Source organism: Micromys minutus (assembly GCF_963924665.1).
Source record: "Micromys minutus genome assembly, chromosome: 3".
Classification (NCBI taxonomy): domain Eukaryota; kingdom Metazoa; phylum Chordata; class Mammalia; order Rodentia; family Muridae; genus Micromys; species Micromys minutus.
Window position 1 is genome coordinate 81,596,524 of NC_137972.1, and position 14,659 is coordinate 81,611,182.

The 14,659-nt window shown below is 46.0% G+C and overlaps 1 protein-coding gene across 2 annotated transcripts in view; it reads right to left on the reverse strand.

Moving 5' to 3' along the window:
- HOMER2 (homer scaffold protein 2) overlaps positions 1-14,659 on the reverse strand; it is a 93,664-nt gene that overhangs the window by 17,394 nt on the left and 61,611 nt on the right. For both annotated transcript variants that reach the window (XM_080914498.1, XM_080914497.1), the window contains exon 3: positions 8,353-8,484. In XM_080914498.1, coding sequence (XP_080770624.1) covers positions 8,353-8,484 — 132 coding nt within the window. The remainder of the gene's footprint in view (positions 1-8,352; positions 8,485-14,659) is intronic.

A 14,659-nucleotide genomic window follows, 5' to 3' on the forward strand; every position in this document is an offset into this window, starting at 1 on the left:
TCATAGTCGCCGACAGGCAAGAGTTTAATTAGCAGTATGCTGTTAGAACAGAGAGTGACATAAAGATAACACTATTATAAATCTAAAAATGCTAAGATGGCAACACTGAGGAACAGGAAAAGCCTGCAGGTTGTCCAACCCTGACAATTCTGGGGGTTCTGTTATGTGCTCATGGTTGATATGGGTAAGCACAGGCTCCTCTGAGCCTGACAGACAGAACCCCATGTGAGGAGAGATGGGCATGCTTTCTATTCCAGCCTGTGTTTCCTTCACTGTAGGCCCACTAACCAGGCCATAGACACGAGGCTTCAAACCTAACACTCCAAAGTTGTCAGAGGAATATCACTGCCTGATGCTTAAGCACATGAGACTGATTGGGGACAGATAGATGATACTACTCCCTCTTTGAGGGACTATAATGGGGAGAGGCTCTGAAAAACTATGCCACCCTGCCCCAGGCATAGAACAGGCACAAGCATGCTGTAAGCATGCCTACTGAGAAGGGAAACAATCTTGTCAAAGACTTGCTCCCTCTCCACAAAGGAACTCTAAGTCTGGAAAGGATAAAAGCTTTAAAGTAACAAAAAAGAATGGGGCCAGAGAGATGGCTTAGCTGTTGAGAACACTTACTGATCTTATAGACTGCAGGGCTTTGGTTCTCAGCACCCACAGAGCAGGCACAACTCCAGTTCTGGGGTTCTAGTGCCCTCTTCTGGCCTCTCAAGGTACTGCATGCAGATGGTAGGTCAGATAGCGGTTTTAAGAACCGCTCATTTAAAATGTTTTATAAGCTGAGCATGGTGGATCATGCCATAATCTCAGCATTTAAGAAGCCGAGGCAGGAGGATTACTCAGAATTGAAAGCCACCAAGCCTTTGGCTACATGATGAATTCTAAGCCTGGACTATAGTGTGAGACCCTATCTCAAAGAGAAAAAACAAAACAAAACAAAACAAAACAAAACAAACAAACAAACAAAAAAAAAAACCCAAAAGAACCAAACCCAAAAAAAAAAAAAAAAAAAAAAAACCTCAGAACCTCAGATCAACAACAAAAAGTTAAACAAACAAAACAAATCTATACGTTACTAGTTGATATATAGGACAAAGCAGAATGGGCTGTGAGAATTGGGTCCTGTCAGTTAAAAAAAACTGAGTTTAGGGCAGAAGGCAAATGCTAAATTGATGGGAAGGTTATTCAGCTACAGTAAGTAGGAGGCCAGTGTGCTGAGCTCCTGATAAATTAAAAGGCAGGTATGAAAAAGACCGACTTTGGAAATCATTCCCGGTGCAAACAGAATTAAGCATTTATGAAACCACGGCTGGAGGCTAGGACAGAATTTCTCTAAACTTAAAAGACATGAAAGAAAGTCACAAAAGTGACAGGTTTGATAGTATAACAATCCAAAGCTTTTAAATGTAGAGAAGAAAAAACAAACAAAAAACAAAATTCAAAGACAAAAAAAAAAAAAAAAAAACCCAAAAAACCAAAACAAACAAAAACCTTCACTCTCTCAGAAGGGAAAGAGCAGCCAGGGAAGTGTCCTCAGCCATAAAAAAGAACCATTACTGTTTGACAGAGTTAACACAAGATGAAAAGAAAAATATAAAAATGTCAATAAATAATGGTAAAATTCACAAGCAAAACACAGCGAATAAACAGCATATAAATGGGTTAGTTCAGCCTGGCTGGAGATTTGAAGCAAGAATAATGAGGTGCCATTCTTTGCCTATAAAATTAGCGTGTGCTAAATACAATCCCAAGCCCCAGTGCTGGCGAGAGCTTTCTGGTTTGGTACGTGTTTTGGTACAGTCCCACTGAGAAGCAATTTGGAAGTACATATTGTGAGTGAGAAAAATATTCATACCTACTGACACGGAGATAGTGCTCCTGGGAAACCGCAGAGAAGATAATTGAGAATATGAAAAAAGGGGCCTTCAATATAGTGATCATAATCTCACATTATCCACAATAATGGAAACCTGGAAGCAACCCAAAAACCCGTGAGCATGCTGGGAGAATGCTACCGGGAGAGCAGAGGCAGGTAGAAGGCCCCGAAAGTTATCATCTGGTGGAAATCACCTCTGGGTCTAAAGCTTTCTAATATTTATTATATTGAAAAGCATATGCGGTAAGCATGGAGGATATTGTTTTAATTTTCCGTCATTATCATGTTTGTTGGGGGGTAGCCCGTGGTGTCAAGTCTCTCTCTCTCTCTCTGCATTTTGATGTGGGTCCCCAGGGACCAAAATCAGGATATGCCTGCAGCAAGGCCCTTTACCTGCTGAGCCACCTCAGTAACCCCAGAAAACGATGCATATAAATACATGCATTCACCACTTCTTTTAAAAATGAAATAACATTGCAGATCTCATTTCGTAGCCAATTTTGAAATTAATAACATGGCATTAACATTTCTAAGCATTTATATAACCTTCCACTGAATTGTCCTCATTGCTGCACAATCCTGAAGGGCTCACGAGACGATTTAATCGATTTCCTCCCTTCTGTTAACCAGTTTCCTGTAGTAACTACACCATGCCACCAACATTTCCTTACAGCTTCCTAGGCTGATCCTCATAAACTGATGGATAATTAAAACAGGATTTTCTGAAATATACCGCCAAGTACGTGGCTTGTTTATCTTTTAATTCTGAGGTCATTTTCTAAAGTTTCTGAAGCTGCAATAATTTTCATCAAAATTATCATCATTTGTGAAAAACAAGACTGCTTGACCTTATGTGTAGCCATTTGGGAGTGAGGCGGCTCTTGAAGACCTGAACCTATTGCTTATCCACTAAAACCCAAGTATTTTTTTCTGTTAGCCTAACAGAATCTCACTGTGATCTGCAACGGCGAGGAACGCGGTTGGCCAGGCTCGTCATGACCACCTGCTTTATTATTTATTTAGCTCCTTTTGGAATGGAGGCTGGGCACCCAGGGCTTGCAAGGAAACCAAAGATGTCTGTCACTATTTTTTGTTTGTCAGAAAGTGCTGGTGCCACCCTCTGCCTCCTGCTTTCTTCCACAAATGCAGGACTACTAGAGCTTGAGAAAGACCAGCAAACGAAAAAACAGACAGGAGAAAAGGCACCAAAATTGCAGAGCCAACAGGGCAGAAGCAGGGTGTCTCAGTCACTGTTCTGTTGCTTTGAGGATAGAGACCAGCGCAAAGCTTACGAAAGGAAGCATTTGCTTGGAGTCTCCATCACAATGGATCATTGAATCTGGTCAGTTTCTGACACTCCCACTGCTGTCCTGGTTCAGGCCACTGTCATCTTTGACCTGGGTTTGTAGTATCGGTTCCTAATGGGTCACACTTCCACTACTGTCTCCACCACAGTCTTTCCAACACAGCAGCCATAGGTAAGGCCAGTGATGTACACCTACAGTCTTAGCACCCAGAAGTCAAAGGCAAGAGGAGGACAAGTGCCAGTCTGGGCTATTTTGGGAGACCACTCTGTCTGTCTGTCTCTGTCCCTGTCTGTCTGTCTGCCTCCCTCCCTCCCTCCTCCCCCCTCTCTCTCTCACACACACACACCCCTCTCTCTGTCTTAGTCACTGTTATATTGCTGTGAAGACACCATGACTAAGGCAACACTTAAAAAAAAATATTTAATTGGGAATTGCCTACAGTTTTGGAGGGTTAGTTTCTTGACATCATGACAGGGAGCATGGCGGCAGGCATGATGTTAGAGCTGTAGCTGAGAGTTACATCCATAGGCAGATGGAGAGAGGTGTTGAGCTTGGTGTGAACCTTTGAAACCTCCAAGCCCACCCCAAGTGATACACTCCCTTTGACAAGGCCACACTCCTGATCTTTCTAATCCTTCTCAAGTAGTGCCCCTCTCTGATGACTAAGTGTTCAAATATAAGGACCTCTGAGGGTCACTTATTCAAACCACCACAGTGCCAGTCACAGCCTGCCTCAGGCCTTTGCATCGTAAGATTAATAGTAATCATTTAAGCACTGTGCCATATTGTGTGTTACTTGCAGTCAGAAGCACTCTCACTAAAACATATCAAGAGAATGCCTAGCGATTGCTGGTAGAAAACTGGCCTTAAATCAGGTGACTGGAGAGCAGGATACTAGGTGCTGCTCTTTTTTTTATTTTTTAACTTAAAAAAAAAAAAGATTTATTATATATAAGTACACTGTATCTGTCTCCAGACACACCAGAAGAGGGCATCAGATCTCATTACAGATGGTTGTGAGCCACCATGTGGTTGCTGGGATTTGAACTTAGGACCTCTGGAAGAGTAGTCAGTATGCTTAACCACTGAGCCATCTCTCCAGCCCCACTAGGTGCTACTCTTATAGCCACAGTGAATAAATAGGGGAATGTGAGGGGACATATGGGTTATATGTTAAATTTTATTTATTTATGGCAAGCATGTGGAATCAGAGGATACCTTGCAGGAGTTCTCTCCTTATACCATGTGAGTACTAATGCTTGAACTCAGGTCTTTAGCCTTGGAGGCAGATGCTGTCATAGACTGAGCCATCTCATGGGCCCCTGTCCTATCTTCATTTTTGTTGCTGAGGTTAAAATAATCTGACAAGAAACAACTTATGGGAGAAAAGGTTTACTTTAGCTCACAGTTTCATGTGATTGTGGGGAAGTCTCAGCATCAGGAGCTTGAGATAGTTGGTTCTATCCACAGTTAAAGAGAAACGAATGTGTGCTTGCTTGCTTGCTTGTGCTCAGTTCAATTTCCTCACTCTCACACTGCATCAAGGATCCCCTACCTAGGGAATGGTATCACCCACAGTGGATTGAGTCTCCTTAATTAACTAACAAAGACAATTTCCTACAGAGATGCCCATAGACCAACCCAAAGTAGACAACACCTCCTTGAGACCCTTTCTCAGGTGGTTCTACAAGTGTCAGGTTGACAATTAAGTTAAGTACCATGCCCCAAATTAAATAGTGGAAGCTGAAAGCAAATGCCATATATGCAGATGGGTTGACCTGCATCCACCATGGAGCAGAGGAGATTCTACTCTGGGCCATTACCTCTAATTAAAGAACACGTTTCCTCTGTTTGCAGAGAGTGAAGGTAGCAAACTCAGAACAGTGGGAGTGTGAGATCAGATGCCAGAAAGATGAACTTTAATGACTGCCTCACCCGTCTACCTGGTTCTATCTCTGCTACGCTTTTTACAGAACCTCATCTTAGCAAAGCATGCCTGCTCCTTCCTGCCATTCCTCAGGAGGCTGAGGGACTGTGTCTTTTCTAGTGGGTGGACACACAGATCCCCATTCGATTCCAGGAATATATAACTTTTATTATTTTTGGAAAGCCTGCCTAAGGAGTAGAACGTTTCTGTGCCATACTTCCTGGACTGTGGTAGTAAAAAGTGGTCCTTCTAATGAAAGCTGCAAAGAACAAGGTGTCTATTTTCTTCCTGGGGGTTGGAGAGAGAAGTACATATGAAGTGTTCTTAAGTGAAAATGTCCACATTGAGGTTTCTTTCTCCAGCCCACAACGTCTGGTTACCAATCCTGCTGTAGGTCTGTGGGTGCCTGCACTGAGAAGTCAGAAACACCCAGTCACAGCTGCCCTTCAGTCATAAGCTTAGGAACCTTCAGACCCAGTTCCCTTTGTGCTAGCTAATTGCACCTCGTTGAGGCTGCTAGCCTCGGTTCATGGCAATTTATCAGTGTGTGGTTAATCATTCCTTTCAAAGAAAAAGGAAACGCTGATTTGAAGTATTTTTGGATAAAGGACATATCTGAGAGCTCGTCTCAGAAATCTCTGTGATGATGGCAGGTCATAGTCACAGAGCAGAGATGTCAGTGTTGTCAGAGACTGGGGACTCAGGAAGAAGGGACACTCCTCCTTAATCACAGGACATTTCCTTCGTCTGGGAGAAACTAGAAGTAGCTCAGATCAAGGTCTTTTCAGGTCCCAAGGCAGGAACATTCACAGTTTGTTCTAGTTTTTGTTTGGAGTTGTCCTGATTCTCTTCCATGGAAGCGTCTCCTTCATCTGTCCTCACTGCCTTCTTTTCTCTACAGAATGAAAGGATTGCACCAGGAAGCTATGAGTGCTTCTCTCAAACTACCCTGGTCTCCAGGAACTTCTGGGCCTGGACAGAGGCAGAAGCATGAGCTAAGCTGGGCCCACAGGGGCCCTGATATTTGCCCAGCAGTTTGAGCCTACAAGGCCATCTGTGTAGGTTGAAGAATGAATGGCTGGGTGTGGATGCTGAGTAAGACAGGGGGTCTCCAGCATCTTCTCTCACTTCCCAGCAGCTCCTGGGGTTGGAAACCACACAAACCCCTGCTTCACTGCTGACCCAGGTCCCGGGCATCGAATCCCCAGTTGAGGTCTCAGTGCACCCTGGTCTGCTCTGCCACCATGGCTCTGCACCCACACCCCTTCCCCATTTCAGAAGAGGTGACAATGTCCTTCCACCATCATCCCAGCGGCTTGGGCTCCCTCACCCAGCTGACAAGTTCTGCTAAATGTTTAAAATTCTTTAAAATTCTCCATCTCTTCTTCAAAATCTTCCTCAGCTCTACCCTGAACTGAATCTTACTTGCTTCCAGGAAAAAGTAAAATAAAAATAGAAACATACCTATCCGAAATGCAAATCTGGTCACTTTACTTTTTGGGTTAGAATCCTTCTAAGATCACAAGGTAAAACTCAGAAATGCCAGCATGCTCTGCAACGCCATCCAAAAGCTGGTTTCTAGCAGTCACACCAAATCATGGAAGACTTGGTGACAGTCTGTAGCTCCTCTCTGTGGTACACAGCATGGTTCGTGGGGGGCGGGGAGGGGCGACTGGAGATGGAACTTCAGTTTCCTGCTTTGGAATGACAATGGGACACTCCTGGAGGCCTTGGAACACCCACTTACCCTCGGCTACCAGAAAAGTGGCCATCTACACTGAACCCAGGAAAATCATTAAGGCCAGTGGTGTACGGAAAGGGTAGAAACAGATCTGAACAATTAGTGACAGAGACATTTGGGAAATAACAATGTTACTGGTCACGAGTATAGCCACTCCTTAAAAATTAGTCGTAGTCCACGTGACTGCGCCTCAGAAACCCCCACTCTTCAGAAGACAACTCTTTCCGAGCCATGCAGCGGGGCGGGCTCTGTGGGAGCCCAGACACAACCTCCTTTTGATCAAAAGACCTATGGACAAATAGGCCTGCTCTCCACCGTCATCCTGACCTCTGACCCCACAGAGTGTCAGCTAATAACACAGCACAGCAATGAGCATCAGAGAGCAGAGGGAACCGCCAGCTCCTTGGAGAAGCTGGTCACATTGGGCCCTTTCTCTACAGACACAGTAGAACTTCATTCACGGGGGGGTTGTGCTTCTGAGATGGCCATGCATCTGCCAGCCCTCCCCTCCTTCATCTAGAGCAGGGGTTCCCATCCTTCCTAATGGGACCCCTTGGTACAGTTCCTCACCTTGTGATGATTCCCAACCATAAAATGTTGCTATTTCATCACTGTGATTTGTAAACACCCCATGAACAGATGACCCAGTGAAAGGGTCACTAACCCCCGAAGGTGTTTCAACCTGCTCGTGAGAGCCACTGGTCAAGTGTCTTATTTACAATGTTGCCGAAGCCCTAGAAAGCCTGGAGACGCAGCTACTCTGCAAAGGCAGAGAAGCTAGAGTCTAATGGCCAGAGGATCCGCAGGTCCCGGGAGGCTTCATCAAGCAGCAGGTTGGCTGAGCTCTAATGTGCTTCTCCCTACTAGAGTACCTCCCTACCCCATCCCTCACTTCCAGAGTCACAGCACACAGGTGTAGTATAGTTAGTGGGACAGGGTGTAGGAGGAGAGTCTGGCACGATAACCAATGGCCTGGTAACTTACTCCTTTTCCTGCTGTGACCAGATACCTGCCAAGAAAAACCTTAAGGGTGGGAGGATTATGGTTTATCACAGTTGGGAAGGCATGGTGGTGGGAGGTAAACACTGGCACCAAGAGTGGACAGGAAGTGAGGCCAAGCTATAAAACGTCAAGTCTGGTTCCTATAGGGCCACTTCCTCCATCAAGCCCCGCATCCTGAAGATTCTGTAGCCTTCCCAAACAGCAACATCAGGACCAAAACCATGAGCCTATAGGAGACATTTCACATTGTAACTATTCCTGTCCTCTTCTTCTTCTGCTTCTTGCCCTGTGTTTCTGGACTCTGTAGTGGCCAGACAATGGACAAGTGTGTGTAGAGGCCAGCTGAATGTCTCAGGCTTGATGAACTTTCTTTACACCACAGTTTTTATGGAGTTTGCGATTTCATAAAAGGCTTTCCCTCACCCACAGCAGCACAGTGCCACCAAGGGCAGCTACTGGAGGGGATGGGGTGGGAAGGAACACGTACCTTCGTGAGCTGCTGCTCCGACGAGAATCCCAAACCGAACACGGTGTTGGCTCTGCTGTCAGCCCACTGCCCGAACTTCTGTGACGTTTTGGTGAAAGTCATGTTTGGGGTGATAGTACTGTTAATGATCACCTGCAGGAGACAGCCCAGGGGAAAGTGTTAACTCTGAACTACAGCCTTTCAATCTCTTCTCCGGACAAAGCCAGTGGCCACAGGGCGCTTCCTCTGTCTGCTGTGTCTGCTCCTGAGTTGTTCTGACCAGGGTAGACACACAACCAGGAGAAAGGGCGTTTCAGACACTTCACAACGGAAGAGTCTAAAACAGACTCTTTCCCATTACCAATAGGAAAATACTTCTCCCAAGAAAAGCATGGTTTCCAAAGCTCATGTTGTATTACCCCAAACATACCAAGCATAAAAGTACCCTTAAAAGCATGCCACGTGCATATTCAGAGGAACTACCCCCACTGCCTCCCACTTTTGAAAGCCCTGCCACTCAGATATCCAGACAAACCAATTAACACCCCACCAGCAGATCCCAAGTTCAGCAGCCAAGATCTACACAGGTGATGAAGTGGACAGGTGTGTGTGTGTGTGTGTGTGTGTGTGTTCAAGAGCAAGGCCTAGTCATCCTGCTTCAGGGGAGGGTCCCTAGCTCCTCTGATCTGTGAATTCATCAACTTTGGGAAAATTCCCAGCATTCTCCCCACAGATTGCTTCTGGGCCATCTTTTCTCCTTGCCCCTCTTTCCACAACTTCAGTTTTTCACATGCCAAACCTTTCTGAGTGTGTCTAACATGGTTAACACTGAGTGTGTCTAACACGGTTAACAATGGATACCACTAGCCTCCACATTCTTGGTTCTCTCTGGTTTAATCTGTGCGTTTTTAAAAGATTTATTTTTTTTTAAATTATGTATATGTGTTAGGGAGACTGGCTGCCTGCGAGTGTAGGTGCCTGTGGAGGTCAAAGGTGTTGATGCCCTGAGGTAGGAGATAAAGGTGGTTGTAAGTCACCCAACATGGGCGCTGGAACTGAAATCGAGTCCTGAGGAAGAGCACTGTGTGTTCCCAACCACTAAGCCCTTTGTCCAGTGGCCAATCTGGGCGTTTGAAATCAATCTGTTTTCTCATTCACTGATCTTGGTGGCTGATGTGGTCTAGCTGCTTGTCAAACCTATCCACTCAGCACTGTGTGGATGTGGGATGTAGGGGATGGACAGGGACAGGGAAGAAGAGTTTGGATTAGTTGGTTGCTAGTTTTATTAGGTGGTCAGACTAGCACTGACCTTCCTTTAGTTTTCCCCATTCTGAGATTCACTGCCATCCTGCCTCTATTGAGTTGTTTTTAAAATCTAACATATTTGAGATTTTGAAAATATAATCTAGGACCAGGCATGGTAGAGCACACCTGTAATTCCGGCGATTGAAAGGTAGAGGCAGATCTCTTGTGAGAGGCTAGCCTCATGTACAGAGTGAGTTCCAGGCCAGTGAAGCCTTGTCTCAGCCAGCCAGCCAGCCAGCCAGTCAGTCAGTCAGTCAGTCAGTCAGTCAGTCAGTCAGCCAGCCAGTCAGTCAGTCAGTCAGTCAGCCAGCCAGCCAGTCAGTCAGTCAGTCAGCCAGTCAGTCAGTCAGTCAGTCAGCTAGCCAGTCAGTCAGTCAGTCAGCCAGCCAGTCAGTCAGTCAGTCAGCCAGTCACAGTCAGTGTCAGTCATTCAGAGTCAATCAGTCAGTCACAGCCAGCCAGTCAGTCAGTCAGTCAGTCAGTCAGTCAGTCAGCCAGTCACAGTCAGTGTCAGTCATTCAGAGTCAATCAGTCAGTCACAGCCAGCCAGCCAGCCAGTCAGTCAGTCAGTCAGTCAGTCAGTCAGTCAGTCAGTCAGTCACAGTCAGAGTCAATCAGTCAGTTAGAGTCAGTCAGTCAGAGTCAGTCACAGTCAGTTAGAGTCAATCAGTCCGTCAGTCACAGTCAGCCAATCAGCCAGCCAGTCAATCAATCAATATTCTAAATCCCTAAGGATATTTTTCCTTGCCTGTCTTATTTATTTCTTCTCTATTTCCTCAATATATTAATTATATTTATTTTAAAATCCTTGCTGCAAACACTAACATCTGGACCATCTCTGAATCTTTCATTTTCTAGATTTCTCCTTCCTAATTCTAAGCATATGGTCCCGTCTTTCTGCAGGTCCAGTCATTTTTTTTCTAATCTCATGCTGAAATACACAACAATTTCATAAAACAGGACCATCTGCCAGGGGAAGTTCCTCCTCTCCTCTACTGGGCAAAGTAGGTAGACAGGAAATCCCTTCATCCCTGGGCTGCACTGGGTCAGCCTGGGTTTCAGATCTGGTGGGGCTCAGTCTCCCTTGGTTCACTCCTGGACTTAGGGCAGGTCCTTCAAATCCACATCTTTACAACTTGGCCAGCCTCGTACACTGGCTTCAGATCTGTACAGAGCTGAGCATGATGCCCCTGCCTCTACCACCATCCAACCAGCGAGTTGTGAAGGGGAACTTGGCCATGTGTTGTGGTTACTTAGGCCTCCCCTCCTCTCATTTAAGCCTTGTCATCATCAGGATCTCCTCTGGTTTCTCCACCAGCAACAGCCTTTCAGCAGGGCCCCGATCAGTGCACAGCCTTAAGCTGCCCCTAGTCAGTAAGTGCCCAGATGACAGGGTGTATAGGAGCCCAGTGACCACTCCTTACCACCCCTGGGGCTTTCATGTTTTTGTTGATTCTTGGCAGGGGTTGGTTTCTATATACTGTAAATTAGGATGTTTGGGATGGGGAAGGGAGAGTCAACCATGTTGAAGCTCCTCCATGTTGAGTCTCTTTGGCCACTGCTAAGTGCGTTGCTGATTCCCCTCCCCAGCAGCATCTCTGCCAGAGCTAAGCTCCAACCTTCAGTCTGCATCCAGGACTGGCAGATGTCTACGGGAGAGGACGCCATCTTGGCTCTCAGTGGTCCATCTCTCTGGCTCTCATTGTGGTAGAGTTCTCTGATGCCCTTAAATCATATTCACGGGAGTAAGGATGCAGCTCTTGGGTAGTGTTTGCTTCATGTGTACAAGGTCCTAGGTTTGAGCCCCAAAGGGCCCCCAAAGTCCCATTTCTCCTACTTGTTATCAGAGAGAACACTGGCCCACTAGAAGCTTCAAACCTCACTCAGAACAAAGTGCTGAAGCAGCACAGACACACTCTTCACGGTGTCCTGGACTCTACAGTATTTATGGGAAACACGTGGCCTCTCACGGGGCTGCTGCTCTCCAAGGCCTGTGACAGTTCATGCGTCACTCAGAGCAGGGATTCCAGACCACTTAGCACCTGCTCCTCTGTTTCCCCCTCTACCTGCAGCAAGTGCTGTAGAGACAGGAAGGAGCTGTCAGACCACAGCCCATAACCCAGACTCATCCCATCTCCTCTTCTGTCTCCCAAGAGAAGGGTCCAGCCATGCAGCGGGAACCAAGCTTGCCCTGCCTTTGTTCCCAGCTCCAGGGCGTCCCTCTCTCCCATACAATTGCACCCCGTACTCCCCCCACCACAGGTAACAGGAAGTCCTTGGGATGTAAGATGCTGACCTTGCAGAGGGAGCTGCAGTATCCTCAACCCTCACTGAAAGGTCTGCTCTGTGGTCACCCCTCCCTGTCATCAGCGTCAAAGTGCCAGGGCCCTTATCTAAAAGCTGGACATCAGCCAGGAGGGAGAAAAGTGAACGCCACATCTGCAGTACTACCCTTATAATTCCTCACACTGGCTGGCTCCCTGCGGGCTCCTTGGCTGGCACCTAACAGGCTTGCCCGCCCAAGGTTCTGAGACATCCTAGACCCAGAAGGAAGGAAGGGGAGGGAAGAAAAGAAACGGTGGCAGGGAAGACCACAATTCAGCATCACAGGATCCTTTTACCTTACCTTAACTACCTGAGATGTCTGCACTGAGCAACTTCACTAGCAGAAGAGTTAGCCACACTGGTAGGGAGACAGCTGTCTGCTGCCTGCCCCCAGACAACCCTGAGCATTGACTTTCAAGAGCATCAGGAATGACAAACCCAGTACACATGCTGTCAAAAAAAAATCTTTTCTTGCCAGTAAAATGGGTGCTGCCCCTGTGCTGCCCCTGGCCTGTCCACTGAGACTGAGTCCTTCGGGCAAGCTGGGAAGCAGCTAGTGAGCTCCTCCCTTCCCTTCTGCCCCTCAGGCCTGTCTGTCCCTTCCAGCTAACTGCATTTGCACCTGGAAGGCTTTTGCATCTCTCAGAGACTCTAAATCAGCACTGACTCTCACCTTTGGAAGACATAAAGGAAGGAAGGAAAGTGAACACATAAGAAGACCCTTTAAAAAACAATGTTTCTTTTCTTTACTTTTTTTTTTTTTTTTTTTTTTTTTTTTTTTTTTTTTTTAATTTGCCTTGCTGGAGCCCAGGCTGACCTTGAACTTGAGATCTTCCTGACTTAGCCGCTCAAATGTTGGACCGGAGGCACACCTACAAAACCAGCTGGAAAGACCTTAACCTGCTGTGGCTGTGCAATGGTCAAGTGCCCTGTGCAGTTGGGTGGGCAGGAGGATAAAGAGACGAGAACTTAAGGGGCAGAGGGCAGCGTAGCTCTGGCAAGAGAATGACCTGGGCGAGAACGAGGTTGATGGGCAGACTGACCAGCTCAGGTTTGGTAGCAGTATGACCTTATCTAAAGGTTATCAGTTTGTATGATCACCACATTCAAGATACATCAAATGCCATTGAAGGTAGGAGCATGGAACAATGGGAGCTGCCAAAGGTCAGCAAAACTATTTAATAATAATAATAATAATAATAATAATAATAATAATAATAATAATAACAACAACAACAACAACAATGTGGGTGGGGTGGTGGTGGCATACTCCTTTAATCTCAGCTCTCAGGAGGCAGAGTCAGGTGGGTCTCTAGGAATTCAAGGCCAGCCTGGTCTACAAACCAAGTTCCAGGACAGCCAGGGCTATACAGAGAGATGGTGTCTCAAAACAAACAAACAAAATGGGGTTTCTCGACATTTACAAATCCGCTTCTGAGGACCATCCTATGGGAAACCTTTGCATAGAGCATGGGAACTGTCACTCACAGCAGTGGTGTTAGCAACAGTGGTATCTACCGCCAGCAGAATGCATAATAAACTGAAACACGCTCATAATAAAAAGCTATCTGGCAGGAAACTAACCTGGGCTGCAGGCATTAGCATAGCTGAATCACAAAAACATAGCATTAATATTTTTAAAGGATGTCATCAAAGAACCCATATGGGATTCTATTAGTATAAAAGTCAAAGCCAGATAAAATACATAGCATATTAACTGAGGGAGGAGTCAACACACTATAATCCTTAGGCTAAATCCAACAGATAACCTGTGGTTTTAAACCGGATTTTACTGGACTAAGCATTTACATAGAGTCTATGGGTCTATGAACATTTTCTTGCCACAAAGGAAAACCAGAAAAGCTGCCAAGAGATTATTCACCAGCTTGTGAAGAGGTTTGCAACCTCTGGTTTGGGGACACACACACACATACACAGACATGCACACACATACATACACACACACAGAGACACACAGACATGCACACACATATATACACACAGACAGAGACACACACAGACAGAAACACACACAGACAGAAACACACAGAGACATGCACACACATACATACACACAGAGACACACACACACACACACATACACACACAGACAGAGACACATAAAGACACACACACACATTCGTGCACACAAATGGCTAAATTACCAAGGGAGTGCCTGTGACAGTTTCAGGAGAGGATAATCTCTTAATGGGTAGATGAGGATCACATAATTAGGGAGCGGCCCACACATATGTTTGGAATATGGAACATGACTCTACTTAAGAGTCTCTGACTTTTTATCATGGTGTGAAAATGATTCACAGTCATTAGAAATCATACTTCACATTTTTGTTTATTTTATTTTTGCAGTGTTGGATCTGAAATACAGGGCATTTGGCATGCAGTTGAGAGACATACTATACCCTCTAAATGTTGATCTTTCCCCCGCTGGTGATACCTGTCATAGTCCTTTGCTGGACAGCAGCCATGTGGTCACCAGGGTAAACAGCGGGACTCTGTAACACCTGTGTGGCTGAGCCGGGACATTCAGTGGGTTAGTGTGTTCATTGCAGTGTGAGCTGGGGCATTCAGTGGGTTAGTGTGTTCATCACAGTGTGAGCTGGGACATTCAGTGGGTTAGTGTGTTCAGTGCAGTGTGAGCTGGGGCATTCAGTGGGTTAGTGTGTTCGGTGCAGTG